At 56.9% G+C, this 16,213-nt stretch overlaps 1 protein-coding gene across 1 annotated transcript in view; it reads left to right on the forward strand.

Moving 5' to 3' along the window:
* Window positions 1–16,213, forward strand: part of CAMTA1 (calmodulin binding transcription activator 1) — a 682,439-nt gene that overhangs the window by 564,426 nt on the left and 101,800 nt on the right. The window contains 1 exon segment of the mRNA XM_034671158.1: window positions 13,165–13,318. Coding sequence (XP_034527049.1) covers window positions 13,165–13,318 — 154 coding nt within the window.

Here is a 16,213-nt window from a genome sequence, read left to right on the forward strand (position 1 = left end):
TTCCCAACTGGAAAGGGAAGGGGATGGGTAAATTGGCCTGGACAAGCCCTAAGTTTCTTCCCACCTCAGTCATCCTCTGTTCCTAGAGGAATACACAGAACAGTCCAGGAGGCCCATGATTTGCAGGGTCCTTTAGGACCTTTCATACACAAATTAAAGTAGATAAGGCATCCAGGTGAGGAGGTAAGCAATAATTATTAGAGAAGAGTTTGAAAGACCTGAGGTCACCTGGCTTGGGTTGTATCTGGCTGACGAGTGCAGATGCCCCCCGTGGCCAGGGAGAACCCCACACATTCTCACCATGGGACAGGACGTGGCCGGGGTGGGTATCTCTCTGAATTCATGGACACTTAAATTACAGAATATTTCTCAAGAAATGTAGTTTTGTTTTCTTCCAGCACTTGGAAGACAGCCAAGAATTGCCTCAGAGATCCTATTTTCATGATTGGACAAGAATGACCCGTGTTGAGCTCATCAAAACCACTCCGAGGGCTTGAATGTCCACTGGCGCTAACGATGCTTCCTCAGTGTCTGAGAAAATTTCTTAACCTTGCCTCGATGGGCTCCTGTCTTAGGGAATTACACCTCCCAAATGAGAAATGTCTGAATCAATGTGGTTTCGCTCCACACACAAGCTCTGTAAGACCTTGGGGACAGGTGGTCTGTAGCAATACCCAGGGATGATGTCACACGGGTTTGAGAGGTGATCATGATAATACCTGGCCGCTTCGATGTGTCAGCACTGTTCAAATGCTTGTCTCATTTCGTCTTCACTACCTCATGGGGTAGGTAGCAGGATTCTCCCCTTTTTGCAGGTGAGAAAACTGAGGCACAGACATGGGTTTGCCCAGGTCCACAGCTGGGCAGTAGCAGAACCCAGACTCGAACCCCAGCAGGTGTAACCAGAGCACATGTCACCATCACCTTTAGCATCACATAGACCTGGGTTCAAGTTGGCACTTTGGCAGGCGACCTACTTCTTTTCACTTCATGTTCCTTGTGTGTGAACTAGAGATAATGGTAGGCAGTCCTTACGTTGTGGGGTCCTGGTGAGGATTAAATGAGCTGAGGCCTGTGAGGCACTTGGCACCCAGCACTGGAGCACACGAGTGCTGGATAAATGGTAGCTCTCAGCAATCACAGTGACTGCTGTTGCTATCAGAACCAGAGGACAGTCTGAACGATTGAGTGGAGAGAGGAGTGGCTTAGCAAAAGGAAGACATATCTGTTTAGGAGTTAGGGTTCTTGTTTGGTTGATGCAACAGGAAATTCAACTTGAACTGGCTTCAGGATAAAAAAAAAATTGGGGGGTTCGAGTTACTGAAAAGTCTTGAGATGTGCTGGCTTTNAGGAGTTAGGGTTCTTGTTTGGTTGATGCAACAGGAAATTCAACTTGAACTGGCTTCAGGATAAAAAAAAAAATTGGGGGGTTCGAGTTACTGAAAAGTCTTGAGATGTGCTGGCTTCAGGCATGACTGGATCAAGGAGCCTCCAATCAATAACATGGAGGTTTGGTGTCTCCTTCCCTCAGCTCTCCCTCCATGTTGGCTTCCTTCTTGGACTCCATGCCCTGGCAGCAAGAGATGGCTTCCAGGAGCAAGAGGCTTCGTCATTCCAGGCTGAGGTCCAGCAGGAAAGAGCATCCCTGCCCCCTAGAGGCTCCAGCCAAGTCCAGGGATTAGCTCTGATTGCCTATGGTTGGGACTCATGGCTAGTCATCACAGTCCAGAGAATGCAGGGCTCCAGTTGGCCAGGCTGAGTCACACGCTCCCTCCCTGGACTGAGTCCGAGAAGGTGTTTTGTTCCCTAAAGTATATTTGGATACTTTTATCACAAGAACACCAATGCAGCAGAGCCGCGTTCAGCTCTGCCTCCCATCAGCCCTCTAGCTCTGATCAGATCATGCGGCACGTCTCCATCCGAGGGGGCTCATGTGGCCAGTGGGGACAGTGGCACATGCTCGGCTTCCTCCGGAGCTATTGTGAAGAGCAGATGGACAGGAAAGGCTCCAGAGCATGTCAGATGCCTGGATGATGCTTTGGTGCCATTGTCATCTGATGGGGTTGACTCACTGCCTAATGGGGCACGGTTCTGAGCAGAGACACCAGCCCTGGGAGTGAGACTGAGGCACATGTCCTTGGAGAAGAAGGGACAGAGAGGGGAGGGCAATGGGCTTGGCTTCTAGTCTTCCAGGATCCCACGGCCAAGTGTCAGCCAGAGGCTGGTAAGAAGGGGATCATGTGGCCCACGGATATGGCTCCTGGGAGGGAAGAGAGGTGAGGAGTAGGGACTGCAGCCCCCAAGACCTGAGTACGAAGTGTCCATGCTGCCAGCCCTGAGGCTTCCCGCTCGGTCCCCACTGGGCCAGGGCCTCAAACCCTGAGCAGGACCCTTTCCCTAGAGTTCTGCATCCCAGCAAAAGGTCCAAGGCGTCTTACCTCAGGGCTGGTTAGAGGGACTCTCGCTGTGACTTTTAATAAATCAGAAATGAGTTCAAGGTGAGAGCCGGAGAAAAACCAACAATCTCATCCAAGCCCAGGCTCTGCCAACTACAGGGTGACAGCCGCCTGCCTCCCTGGCAGGTGCCCAGCAAGTGGGAAATGACAGGCAGAGGCGGAGCACCCCGGCTGACATGCCAAGCCCTGGATCCCACCCGGTGGGTACACCCCGGATCTGGGTCCCAGAGAGAGATGACCCCCAACATTCTGACCTCCTTCCATAAGCCTTTGGGTTATCAGCCACCAGGAACTAATATCACCCATTTAAAAAAATCTATTTCTACTTTTCAGCCCATGTTCCCCTTGGGATAATGAGTCTCATACGTTAACTGCCCGCTGTGCAGAGCTGTTTGTGCTAAAATTACCGTCCTGAGCTCCAAGGGGAACCCTTATTCTTAGCATTTGGGGATCTGGTGAAAAAGCACACATTCACCTTCTCCCCTTTCTGACCTAAAACACTTACATTGCATTTCCTCTCAGCTTTTGTCTTTCTGGCCAGAAAGATCCTTATCTTTGTGTCCCCGTGGCCACTGTCCTTCCTCCACTCGTAGCCCCCACCCCCGCGCTCACTGGTCCAGATCACGGTTCGTAATAAAGGGCCTTTGCTGCTTCAACTCCAGCTCCCGGTGCGCCCAGCTCACCAGGCTTGCTCCTTTGGTCCCAGCGACGACTTTGGACACTGGCATCCGTGAACCCCAGAGGTCTCCCTGGGTCTGCCGAGAGCACCGGGCCCACCCGCCTCCACGGCCAATTTGTTTTACTCCTCCCAAGCACGTCGCCTTGCGCTTCGCCCACAATGAGCTCCATCTGTCACTCTGCACCCACTAACGCAACCCCGCGAGATCCTCTCAGGACCGATCGCAAACTTTGGGCACTTTATGGGCACTTCGTCACCTATAAAAGTTTAGTGTCATCTGCAAATGAGATTTTATTGGGCATTCCTTCCCTTAGATCATTTGTAACAACGTTAAATAAGGCCAGGCCTGGCCCCGCGCCACCGTGAGTCTCAGGGCTTCCGTGTCCAAAACCCTGCCCATGCGCCCCACCGCACAGGTGCGCTCGGCAGCAAGGTCTCACTGCGTGATGAAACGTTCTCCACGACGGTGGTCGTGCAGGATGGCTTGACCTTCTAGGGGGCATTTGGGTCAAACATTCTCAGAGGCTTCCGGAAGGTCAGGACAGGTGGCCTGCCCGGTGCCTCNGGGGGGGGGGGGGCGGGGATCGTGACTCCTCTTCCCGCCAGCACCGCCTGTGTCCGGAATGTGGCCGGGGCTGTGCCAGGCGCGGGTTCCCGCATCACCTGTGGCTGGAGGGGGCAGCGCGGGCCGGCGGCTCAGCCAGCACGGCTCCCGGAATTCCGTACCAGGTGGAAATTGTTTAAGTCTATTCCCACGACTGGAAAACTCTGGTAATTGTGTAATAACAACGGCAGCGGCAGCACTCGGCAATTACCCAGGGTTTTCATCTTCAGACCACTTTACCCACATTAACTAATTAAGCCTCCCAGCCTCTTTCCGAAGTGGGGAAGGGCTGCGGCCCCAGACTCCCCATGGTGCCCGCACTGGCTTAATTAGGGCAGCCCGGAGGAAGGGGCACAGGGGCTCCCCCCGGGCGGCCGGCCTCTGCCCCCATGTGGAGCAGGAGAGGAGACCCCACGTGGGCCCTCCCCACTGAGCATCACCCCAAGTCCCCCCGCCCCTCAGGGCGGCCGTGTGTGTCCCCAGCCATGCAGGGCAGAGGCGAGGCCTGGCTCCCAGGGACTGCGCCGCCAGCTGGCTTCACCTATTACTGGGCTCCAGAGGCCCTCTTTCTGTTCCTCCTCTCCCTCCTTTCTCTGTTTTTGGGTCTTTAGCCACCCCCTACTTTGGGAACCTGGGTCTGCCCACAGTCGCCAAGGGCTCTGCTCCTAGCTGTGCCCCGGCCCCACCTCACACCCCTGCCTGAGCACAGGGGGTGTCCCGTGGAGGCTCTTGATGCGGAGACGGGGACTCTGCTGCCTTGGCCCTGCCCTGAGAAGCTCGCAGACCAGCGCAAAGCCAGGACTTCCAGCCCCACCCCCATTCCCATCAGCTCCCAGTGCCCTGCCTGACCCGGCCAGGCTCCCTGGACTTGTCTGTGCTCTGGCACAGATGCTAACCGGGTAGCTTCTGCCCGGGGCACTGAGGCTGGACGCACAGCCTTCCATTCCCCCCCCGCCCCCTGGGCCCTGGCCAGTCCCCTTGGAGCCCCAGGGGCCAGGAGGACGGGAGCTGTGGGGCTGGGTTGAGTTACAGCTTCCTGAGCACTGAGACTCTCCATCCCTGGAGGGCGTAACAATAGCACCTGGGTTGTTGAAGGGACGAAGGGAGGGATTGCCAGTGGGGCTTGACGGTGGGGTCCTGCACGCAGCTGACACTCAGAAAGCGATCTTTGCAAATAGAGGTGCCCACAGGGAGGTATGTGCTGGGGCTACAGGGACGTTCCTGCGCCCCTCCCCCGCCCCGAGGAGCAGAGAGGATGTGCAATGTGGCAATCCTGTACATGGGAGTTCTCTGCAGTAGGGAAGAGAGAACTGGAATGGGGGTAGCAGCCCGCAGGAGACCTAGGCAGCTGGGCCCGCCCTCCACAGGGAGCACAGTTCCCGTGTGTCCTCGAGCCAGCACTACCCTCAGCCTGCCTGCCAGCAGCCCTCAGTGGGGAACAGAGGGGAGAGAATGGGAGCCTGCCCAGGGCCCCATGACTGGCCTTGCTTCCACTGGGGACATGGCTTTATGCAGAGCAGAGGAGAGATGCCAGGCTGCCCCCGGCAGCTGGAGCACAGGCGAGAGGACTTTTCTCTGCCTTGCAGCATGGGGACACGCGCAGCCCCGAGCTGCCTGGCATCATCACGTATTCATTCCCTAATAAATCCTGCCCTTCTTCCTGCCGGCTTCGCACTCCTGTTTTATGGGCATCTGCCCCGTTTATGAAGCACCCAGGAAGAGGAAGGCTCTGCCTCTTACGATCAGGCTTGTGGGGCTTTCGGGATCTGCATAAATGGTGCTCACATGACAGAGGCAATAACAGAATGAGCTTGTGGTGCGCTCGGTGCTGAGTTACTCCGTCCCCTCCCCGGGCCAGCCGTGCGCGGGCCCACCCCCGCACCCCAGCGGCAAGTGGGGAGGTGTGTGGCACTATGACACGCTATTATGACTTTCTGGGTAATGTATACATTTTCACTATCACACAGCCTCTCTCCTTCATTTTTCATGAGAACTGGCACGAGATTAATGACTGAGCCACAGAAGAAACGGAACGCCATGCCACTCTGATTTATCGACCACTTAGCGTTGATGAAGCTGCAAACAAGAGTCAAACAGATGTTGCAGCTGCATTTTTCTTTAGCGAAACCAACAGCTTTTTGCATTTTTAACCACTTCTTGTGCTGCTGTCCTGCTTCCTCCACAGAAGGGGGTGCTGGCTCTGGGCCTCCTCCTTCCCACAGAGGTGGAGGAGCCCGGGCTAGAGCTGGGGGGACCCCCTGGCACCCAGCAGTGGACCAAATCCAGCAGTGGCCAGGAGGAGGACACGACACCCCCGAGGCTCTCTGCCTCTGGGCAACTCGGGGCCCCAAGTGGGGCCTCTGGTGGAGAGCTCACTGCTGCACCTTCGGTCCATTCCTGAGCCTGTTACACACCTGGGGCTGGGCTCTGCATGCAGCAGGCACAGGCTCAGCTCCCCCCTGTAGACTGCAGTGTCCCCCTACCTCCCTCATGAACCCACGGCAGATTACTGAACCCCCATTCAAGTCAGCAGTGTCGGTGGCCTTGCTTGTGATCACTGGCCATGGGTCAGGCCCACCCTGAGCTCCTTATGGCCTCGCCTCTCTCCCAACCAGGTCAAAGGTAGTCATAGTCCTTCCCCATGCTAAAGGGCAGACACAGAGGCTCAGCCAGGTCAAGTGCTTGCCCACGCTGGAGCACCCGCCCCTGGGCCCTACCTTGGACCTCTTGGGAGCCGGAAGCCATACGAGCCATGGGGCTCTGACTCCAGGTTGGAAGTTGGAGCTGTCTGGGGACTGGGAGAAGGTTTAGTACCCCTTCCCAGTCTCTGTGCCACTCCCATCCACCTGTGGCTGCCACCAGCTTGGGCTTGTCTGCTGTGCCTCCTGGTCTATTTTCCTCTTTCCTTGCTCCTTCCCTCCTCTGCCTCTCCCTCTTGCCTCCAGCCCTGGCCTGAGGTCCAGTCCTCCATGGAGGGTGAGTCTGGTTCCCCCTGGGCAGGGTCTCTGCAAGGGAAGCCTGTGGGCACCCTCAGAGAGACATGGCCCTCCTCCTCCTGCCGCTCTCCCAGGCTGCTTGCTGCACCCCCTCGCCCTGGGCACAAGGGTCCAGAAATCTATAGTTGCCACAGGGGCTGCTGCCAATTAATTCAGATCACAAGTGCTGCTCCTGGCACCCTGGCTGCCGCCTGCCCCGGTTGCTGAGCGCCCGCAGGATAGTAGCCATCTGCACAGGGGAGCAGGGATGCTATCTTGACCAAAGCGGTCTCCCTCTCTCCAATTCCATCACCAGTCATTAAAAGGATTAAATGGGCAGTCACGCTTTCTCCCCACTGCTGGGCCAGCGTCTCCCTCCTGCCTCTCCCCACAGGACCCCAGTGGCCCAGGGCACCCAGGTCAGGAGGGATGAGCCCATGATTGAAGGGGACACACAATCCCCCACCCTGCCCTCCCTTCTGCTCCAGTCTTTCCAAAAAGAAGCCCCACCCCAGGGTAGGGGGAAGAACTTTGGCCGTGGTGACCAAGAACGGGAGAGCTGTGTGGACAGGGCACCAAACCAGGCCAGGGATTCCCCAGAAACTCGGTGGTCATGTGAAAGCAGCTCAAATGCCAGGTGAGCCTTGAGCCGGGCCAGAGATGGTACCTGGGGGAAAGCAGGGTACATGGCATCTGAAGCCCCAAGGCCCCAGAGACCCAAAGAACTGGAGGATGGGAGGCTATCTTCCAGTAGCTGCTGACAGTCATTTCCTTTGGCTTTGAACTCTATCCGTGGTTCCCAAACTGTGTTCCAGAGAACACTAGGGTCCCAAGAGGGGCTCAGGCTGACGTTCAAATAAGCTTGGAAAGCCTGTTTAATGCAACACCTATGAGGCTACCCCCCTAAGCAAGGTGCCATAAAGACTGACAAATCCTGCCATAAAGGAGCCTGTGTGACTTTGGCAAAGCATGCCCTTTCCGGAACATTCCTAATCCCTCCTGTGCTTTTAGACATAAAAGTCCTTGGCTTATTCTCCCTAGACCTGCCCTTGTCCCCGAGGGTCAGGTGAAATATGCCATTTGGAAAAGGTGTCTCAGGAGACCAACTAACTCTGGCCCCCAGGACACACCCTTCCACCACCTTACGCCTACGTATGCATCTCTGCCCCACAGAGTCCTGCCAGCCCGGAACTTGGTTGGCCAGCAAATCCAAACTTCACATTTTCAGATAAAAACTGGGGTGGCACTGGATCAAGGGGCCAGCTTAGCCTCTCACCAAGGGGCCAAAGGCTCCGGGACACCTCAGGGGCTGCCGCCCTACTTCCAAGAGGGTGGTCACTTCCTCTTCCTCCTCCTACTCTTGATCTGTGTGTCCCACGGGAAGACACACGTGGGGGTCTCCTGGATGGGTGCCAAATGCTGAGTCACCGGGGAGGAGACAGCTGTCCCCATACTGCCTCCCCCAGTGAGGTCGGCTGCCTGGCAGGCTCGTTGGCCCGTGCCCCAGGGACCATTCGGCTGTCCCACACCCTCGACACTCGGCAGGTACTGTCACTGGGCTTGGGGAGCCAGCCACTGAAGGAGCCTGGCCAGCAGAGCTCATACATCGGGTGGGAAAACAGCCCAAGCAGTAGTTGCTCAGACCTGAGAAATGGGGGTGAGAGCCAAGCAGGAAGGGGTAAAGGGTGCCGGGACAGCAGGAGTGGGGGTACCCGTTCCATGGGGTCTCAGAGTAAGGTGTCCATGCAGAGGTGGTGGTGAGATTTGCAGGACGTGTGGAACGGAGCTCGCCAGCTGGAGAAGGGCTCAGGAGAGAACAGGCAGTCTGGGGAATGGTAATGTCTGGGCAGGTGGGCCAAGGGGAGTGTGAGGCCAGGAGTGGCTCCAGAGAGAAACAGACGGTCGTCCTGTAACCATGTCAGGAATGTGAGCTTCCTTCACAGGGCCAGGGAGGCTGGCCCGAATCACAGATCATGGCTGCTGGCCTGAAACGGTGGGTGGGGAGGGAGTCCAGAGCAGAAGTGAGGAGGCCCTCAGACGGTCAATGCAGCAGGGGTGAGGGCCTGGGGAGCGAGGGGCGCAGAGTGAGCAGGAGGAATGACAGAGCTTGCTCCGACTGGCTGTGGAGGGGGAAGGAGCGAGAAGAAAGAAGGACGTGTACAGCGAGGGGAGGGCAGAGCCTGGGTGGGCCGAGGGGGCCATGAGGACATCAGGCTCAGCCCTACAAGCTAGGGGTCCTTTGGAAGCCCCAACAAGGGCAGTCAACGGGCAGTGGGACAGGTGAGCCTGAGCCAAGCAGCGAGGTGGGGCTGGGGAGAGAAAGCTGGAATCCTCGCCATACGATGGTTGTAAGGCCACCAAGCCGCATTGGTCACTAAGACAGGAGAGGGACGAGGACCCCGCTGGGAGGTGTAGAGGAAGGGGCGTCTCCGGGCACTCAGAGGAAACTCAGCACAGAGGGGCTGCCGCAGAGAGGGAGTGTGTCTTAAGTGGCTAAACCGCCTGCTAGCTTCACTCTGGTCATTCTGTTGGAAAAGTGTCAGAGTTTGGTTTGGTTTGGGGTCTGATCGCGTGGCGCATGGGAGTTAGAAGAGTGGGACTTCTTCCAGTCCAGACGGGACCTCACACCTCTCAGGAGCCCTGGGGGGCTATTTCCACCTGCACACGAGGAGCTCAAAGCATCAGAAAGAAGGGATGGGATCACCTAGTCCATTGTGCTTTCCAAAAGTTTCTGGAACGTCTCTGAGACTCTTACTTATCCTCAGCCACAGCCCACCCCCATAGGGCTCCCTTCTCCAGGCCCTGTTACACCGGACCTGGGTCGTAAACCCCAGGGAAACATGCAAGCAGCCCAGGGAAGGCAAAGGCAAGCTGGCTCCACAACCATCCAGGATCTGGAGTCCCAGTGGGTCGGCAGGGGTGCGTCCTCAGCCGTGTCCCCCAGATCTGGGCACGGGCAAGCGCCTCTCCAGCCCACTGTGTGCAGCCAGCAGAGCAGCCCTCAGCCAGGATCCGACACCGTTATGAGCGCTCCACGAAGCTGATGCACTGGGACTCTCTGGCTAATGTACTTTTCTGCCAAAAACACCCAATAAAATGTACAACTAATGAATAAAATTGCCACGTTGCCAAGAAGTGATGTGTGCCCCAAATTTCCAAAAATACTTCAATTACTCTGTGTCTTAAAACCAGCCCCAGCCAGGAAGTCATTGCTTGAAATTCAGCTCAGGAGTTTCAGCCGCAGGATCCCCAGGCCCTCGGAGGGAGTGTGTGCTGAAGACACAGACCATGATGCTGTCTGCTCCTGCAGCTCCGGACCCCAAGCCCAGCTCCTTGACCCTTCAGGGGCTGGCACCTTCTCCCCAGCTGTATCAAGGCCACCGAGCAGCACAGGCCCAGAGCGAAGCCTCCACGTTGGGCATATTCCCGGATTCAACACGAACAGTGGTGGATCTAGAATCCCTAAGTCAGTAGTTACAGATGTGGGGTGCACAGACCGCTGGATCTGTGAACCCCTGAAATGCAGTGTCGCTGTGCCTTGGGTAGTTTTCGAAGCTGGGCGTGGAATACCCACCACATTCATCAAATTCTCAAAGAAGCCTTAGACCCAGAAAAGGTTAAGGACTAGCCTTGCCTCTTAACCTCCTAGGAACGCGTTTTCGGAAAGACTTCTCTGCCCTTCATAGACCCAGAAAACTGAAGCCAGGTGTCGGTGGAACACAAGCCTGGGAAGCCTGAGGATGGGAGTCCTGAGACAGCTTAATTCAATTCTACAAACACGAAATGAGCACTCGTCACTGCCAGACACTGTCCCTGTGGTTGAGGAGTTAAAGGAGGCGAAGGCCCACCGACTGTGAAGACACAAACCTCCATACTGCTGTGGTGGATGTATGGAGGGCCAGGTATCAGGGAACACTTCCTGGAGGAGGAGGCAATCCTTGTGCCTGTCCTCAGAGAATAGATGGAAGCTAGTTATGCAGAAACGCAGCTAGGCCCTGAAGAAGGGACAGAGCTTCCTGAAACTGTGGGTGCATGGTGAATGTGGCCCTTTGCTCCCCAAAATCCTGCTTGCCCTCCCACCGCCTCGGCCCCCCACAGCCTCCCCAAGCACCCAGGCTGAGCTCAGTGGGGCCATGGGGCAGGAAGCTGCAGCCCTCTCATCTCCCAGGCAGCTGGCATCCTGGCTTCCTCCCACAGGGCAGAGCCTGGCTCCTTCTCTGGGGCTGGGGCTGGAATCAGAGGAAGCTCCCAGGGAGCCTGGGGGGGCCTGCAGCCCTTTGATCCTTCCTCATCTTGCTCAGCCGCTGGTGCTGCCGCCTGGCCAGGCACTAGCTCAGGCAGGAGCCCCCGGCCCAGACTCAACCCTGGGGAGGCCAGTGTGTCTGTAGGAAGAACATAGGGCAGGGACTTGGGTGTTATCACCCCATTTCTCCTTGGCTCCCCCATCCACGCGATGAGCATATCAACCCAACCCACCTGCCTCTTGGGCGTATTATAAGGATAAAGTGAAATGTGAGATGGGAAAGCACTTAGACCGAGCAAAAAAGAGGCCACCAGATGTCTTGGAAGGCCCTGAATTTGGAGTCCGAACCCTGGCTTCCAGCCCAGTCTCTGTCCCCCACCACACAGCTTTGCTGCAGTCTGCCGGTTCTAGATGGAGGGCGCCCTGCGCAGCCCTCCTAGCCCAGCCCGCCGGCCTCCCCACCTAGCACGGGCACCACCGGAGATAATGGCTGGAAAGTGCTCCGAGAAGAATAAAGTACTGTGCCGATGTCAGGGATTATCAGTGTTATTAAGGAGCGTGATTACCGCAATCCAGAAAAGCTGCCATTAACGAGAAGGCTCCTGTTCGCGTTGATTTAATTTCCTGGTTAACTGAGCGTTGGCAAGAAAAAAAACTCTGTGTTTCAACCCTTACTGAAAATCTTTTTAAATTATGCCAGTCTACTTTCTTGCACTGGTCATGGCGTAGTCTTGGGTCTTTATTCATGAATGCATTGATTGAGTCACATAGTCATTTATTACTCTTGCTCTGACCATATCCCAAAAGGCAACTATAGGCCCAGCCTCCTCCGTGCGGGGGGTCCTCACGCCCTCCCAGGACTTGCCAGCGGATATCACTCAGAAAAAGCAGAGGACGCAGGTCTGGGGAAAAGCCTGGGGTGGAGCCTTCTAACTGGTCGCATCCCCAGCTCCCTGGGGCAGGTTAATATATTGCCATAGGTTTCCTTATGGTTTAAGCAATCCTTTCTGATTGGGGTAGGTGTTTCTGGATTTACCCAGATGCACTCTAAAGTGTTATGATTGGGTTTTGAGGGGGGGGGTGTTCTGTTTTATTTTTTTTAACAAACTTGTCAGGCCTGATGTGGCCAAGTAAATGGTCTTGCGTTCTGGAGGGCCACAGAAAGCCATGGAAGGCCCATGGTCTTCGTGGGGAAGCTGCTGCCCCACCAGATCCCCTCAGAGTTGGTGGTGGGCAGAAAGGCTCAGAGGGCGTTTTGAATTGATTCTCATGGGAAGAATCCCATGAGAACCCATTTCCATAGAACCATCTGGGGACAAAATGAGGTCTTCACACAGAGAGTTCTTCCTGTTCTAAAGGCTTCCCAGGAGGAGTGTCCAGAGGCTCTAAGCGACAGCTTCCTCCCGGGTGTTGCTCTAAGTTACACACTAGGGGCGCCTGGGTGGCACAGCGGTTGAGCATCTGCCTTCGGCTCAGGGCGTGATCCCGGCGTTATGGGATCGAGCCCCACATCAGGCTCCTCCGCTAGGAGCCTGCTTCTTCCTCTCCCACTCCCCCTGCTTGTGTTCCCTCTCTCACTGGCTGTCTCTATCTCTGTCGAATAAATAAAACAAAATCTTTAAAAAAAAAAAAAAAGAAGTTACACACTAATGGGGCTGTTTGTCCAGGGAGAAGCCCACAGGCTGAAGGACAGAGGGATGTCCAGCCCTTAGAAGTGGGGTGCCTTAAGCTCTGGCAACTCCATTTCCCCCGGGGAGGAAGGAGGTGATGACGTCTGTGTGGGAGATGTCCAGCGAGCTGTGATGAGGGACTGCAGGGAGCAGGGGCCAGAGATCCTGGGCAGCTGTTGGCATGAAGTCCTGGATGTCAGACTAGCAATATGTCCAGCCTCCTGTGTGGTCCTTGGTTACACACAAATCAGCCCATGTGGTTCTCAGTTGGCGGTGATTTTGTCCCTTGGGGACAATGGGTGATGGCTGGAGACACTTCTAGTTGTCACAACTGGGGAGGGGGGCAGGGTTTACTAGCAGAAGCCGGTGCCCAGGGCAGCCCCAGAACCAGAGAATGATATGGTTCCAGATGCCAGCAGTGCCAAGGTTGAGAAAGCTTGGTGTAGGGACGCCCAGCCTGTCTGCACCTGCTGGGAGGTCCCCTTGGATGGGCTCCATGCCTCCCTCATGCTGCCAGTCTCTGTACTCTCCCTGCAGAACCCCGACATCGTCCTGGTGCACTATCTGAATGTCCCGGCCATCGAGGACTGCGGTAAGCCATGCGGCCCCATCCTCTGCTCCATCAACACCGACAAGAAGGAGTGGGCGAAATGGACGAAAGAAGAGCTCATCGGGCAGCTGAAACCCATGTGTGAGTAGTCCTGGCCCACCCAGCCCAGGGTCCCGCGCCGGAGGCCAGGCCAGCACCACGCGGGCGGGTCAGAGGTCCTCTGTGGCCATCCTACTTGGACGATAGTGACCGTAGCTTTTCTAAGGGTCACTCCCACCCTGCTCTCACTTGATCCTCGGAGCACCCTACATGGTAGCCAGGGCATGGAACATCAGGAACCGCAGGCCCATGTTGCAGATGACAACACTGAGGTTCAGAAGCACGAGGCCATGTCAGTGAGGAGCAGAGCCAAGAGAGCCCAGCACCGCTCTCTCGTGGGCCGCAGACAGGAGGGCAGTCACAGTCTGTGGACAGTGAGGCCTGGAGACAGAGGAGGGGCTGGCCAGAGCTGGCCCGCCTCCAGCCCCCAGCCCATCTGCTCCTGGACGCGGGGCTTGCTCCGGCGCTGGCTCCCAGACTGGGCGGCATGGAGATGACCAGAATTAGCTGGATTTCATTTTGCCGGCAAAGAGATGCTCTCTGAAGCATCTCAGGTGCACATCGCAGAATGCAGGATGCTGAGTGAGCCTGGAGAGCTGGGCACGGCTGGTGCCTCGTTTCCGCAGGCAGCCGCTGGGGCTCTCAGTGGCCTCTCCTGCTGCCTGGACTCAGGAAGGGCAGACACAGGTCTGCCAGACCCGAGAAGACCCATCCGGTGCGCAGGGCCCAGGGTTCCAGAACATTGATCTCTGAGGCTCAGTGCAAAGACGCATCATCGTACAGGACCTCAGAGAAGGAGTCCCCGGGCCCCTCAGAGCCCATGCCACCCTTGGAAGCAGAGCTGCAGGGAAAAAGCCAATGGACATCATATACAGACAGCAGCTAATATGTCCTTTCCTGAGGGACCATAAGTGTCCTGTCACTAGGAGTATCCAAGCTGAGGCCTGATGGTACCCGCAGTGACCAGCTCATCCTGAGAGTCCCTCAGTGCTCAGATGGGGGATTACCACCCATTCTCAAGGTTGGGCTTAGGGACAGGAAGGAAAGAGGGGTCTGGATGGGAAGGGAGACCCCCAGTAGGCCAATGGCCTGGCTGCCCAGGGGCTGGGCCCAAGACTGAGCCATCTTCTTGAGCCAGGTGCTGGCGGGGAGCGCCAGTGTTCTTGGCCTCACTGCTCCTGCTGCCAGGAATCTAGAACCAGGAGGCCCGGGGTGGGGGGGTTCCAGGCTCAGGCTATGTCCCATGGAATCCTCCTTCACTGCGGGTGTGACACGCCCATCTGGTTTAAACCTCCCAGTGTCCCCAGGGTGGATCGCTCTCCTCTGTCCTCATCTGCTTACCCCACCTCATCCCTCTGCCCTCAGCAGACGCCTCAGCTCTTCTGCAGGCCCTGCCCCACTATGGGCTTCTCACTGCCCCCCACCCCACCCAGCTTCCCAGGACCTCCAGGGAGACATCGGACCAAAGTTTGCCTCCCAGGCTTCACCAGAGGGGCCCCCCTAGCCTCTTCAGTACTCTGCAGAGCACCCAGAAACTTGGAAGACATTGCAGCTAATCCCCAGGAATCTTGCCTGTTCCCCGCCATTCCTTGGGGCCCTATACAGTGCTGGGCACATACACATTTGTGGGATGGTTGAGTGGAAAGCGTCTGGGCCCAGCTTTGGTCCACTCCCCACAGGGGCCTGAGTAATGGACAAAGGCCCCCAGTGTCCAGGCCGTGGGAGCCAGGGCTGCTTGATGGTCCCCTCCACGGCCACCCTAGGGGTCTGGGGAGCTAAGGCAGTGGTGCCGTGTCCTGGTCTCAGACTGGCCTGCCCACCCCTTCCAATTCAGTACCGAGGTGGGGTCTAAATGGGCAAGACTCGTACTTGACACGGGGTTTCCTCCCCCAGGGCCTGTCCACACTTCCTCCTCAGCAGAGCCTTGGTGGGGCCTGAGCCATGGCTCCGGTAACAGTGGGCGCCAACGCCACCTGGACAGGGCAGGGCAGGGCAGTCCGAGCCGGGGAAGCAGGAGGTGGCACATCCCCATCTGTGGCTGCTTCACTGTGTGACCTCAGGCCAGTCGCTCACCCTCTGCACCCCAGCCCCCTTCCGTAAGGTGAAAGAACAAGTCCAGAGTCTCTGCACCAAGATCACAGCACCCAGGCAGCTCCTACAGGCCCAGCACAGCTCCGGGGCCTACAGACCTGGGTCCGAAGCGTGGGGCCACGACCTCATCGCATTCCTGAGGGGCTTCTGGAGACCATGGAAGCCAGAGGTTAGCCCGGAGGCAAAGATGCCTTTCACGGTGGCCACCGTGGTCAGAGCCTCAGGCCTGGGTCCTCCCAGATGCCACATAAGCACACCCAGAGGGCCCTTCTCCTGGAAGCCACCCCATGGCCACTGTCCTCATTCTTGTATTCTATCTGCTCCCTTTTTCTCTCCTCCTCGCCTCTATCTCTCCACGCAGGAGCCTCCCCGTGTCAGGCAGGAATGCCACCTCCCTAGGGGCAAGGGGATTAAGCTCCAGGAACTCTTGGGGGTGTCATCCAGACCTGAGTCAGCCTCTAAGGCTCACCTGGAGGAAACCGTGAATGCCTGCTTTAAAGTCTGCAGTGCATTGAGAAAATTATGTAAAACTCCAGCAAACCCCCATAAACCTAGTAACACTTGGCTCACTGGTGTGTCTGGGGGCGGGGCGCACCAGGTATTGAGTGTGCACGTGTGTGCGTGGCCCTGGTTAGAGGCACGCAGCCTGGAAGTCAGGCTCCAGTGGGAGCTTTGGTGCAATGAGTCCTGGCGCACACACAGGGCACCAGCCAACCATGTTCGGGGAGAGCAGAGGTGTGCGGGAAGCCAAGAAGGCATCAGATTTGGTTCCAAAATCAGGCATGCCACCCAATGCTGGAGCCAAACACATTAGCTTCATCACATTTTCACATAAATCACATTCCT

The sequence above is a fragment of the Ailuropoda melanoleuca genome, chromosome 11 (genome assembly GCF_002007445.2).
Source record: "Ailuropoda melanoleuca isolate Jingjing chromosome 11, ASM200744v2, whole genome shotgun sequence".
Taxonomy (NCBI): domain Eukaryota; kingdom Metazoa; phylum Chordata; class Mammalia; order Carnivora; family Ursidae; genus Ailuropoda; species Ailuropoda melanoleuca.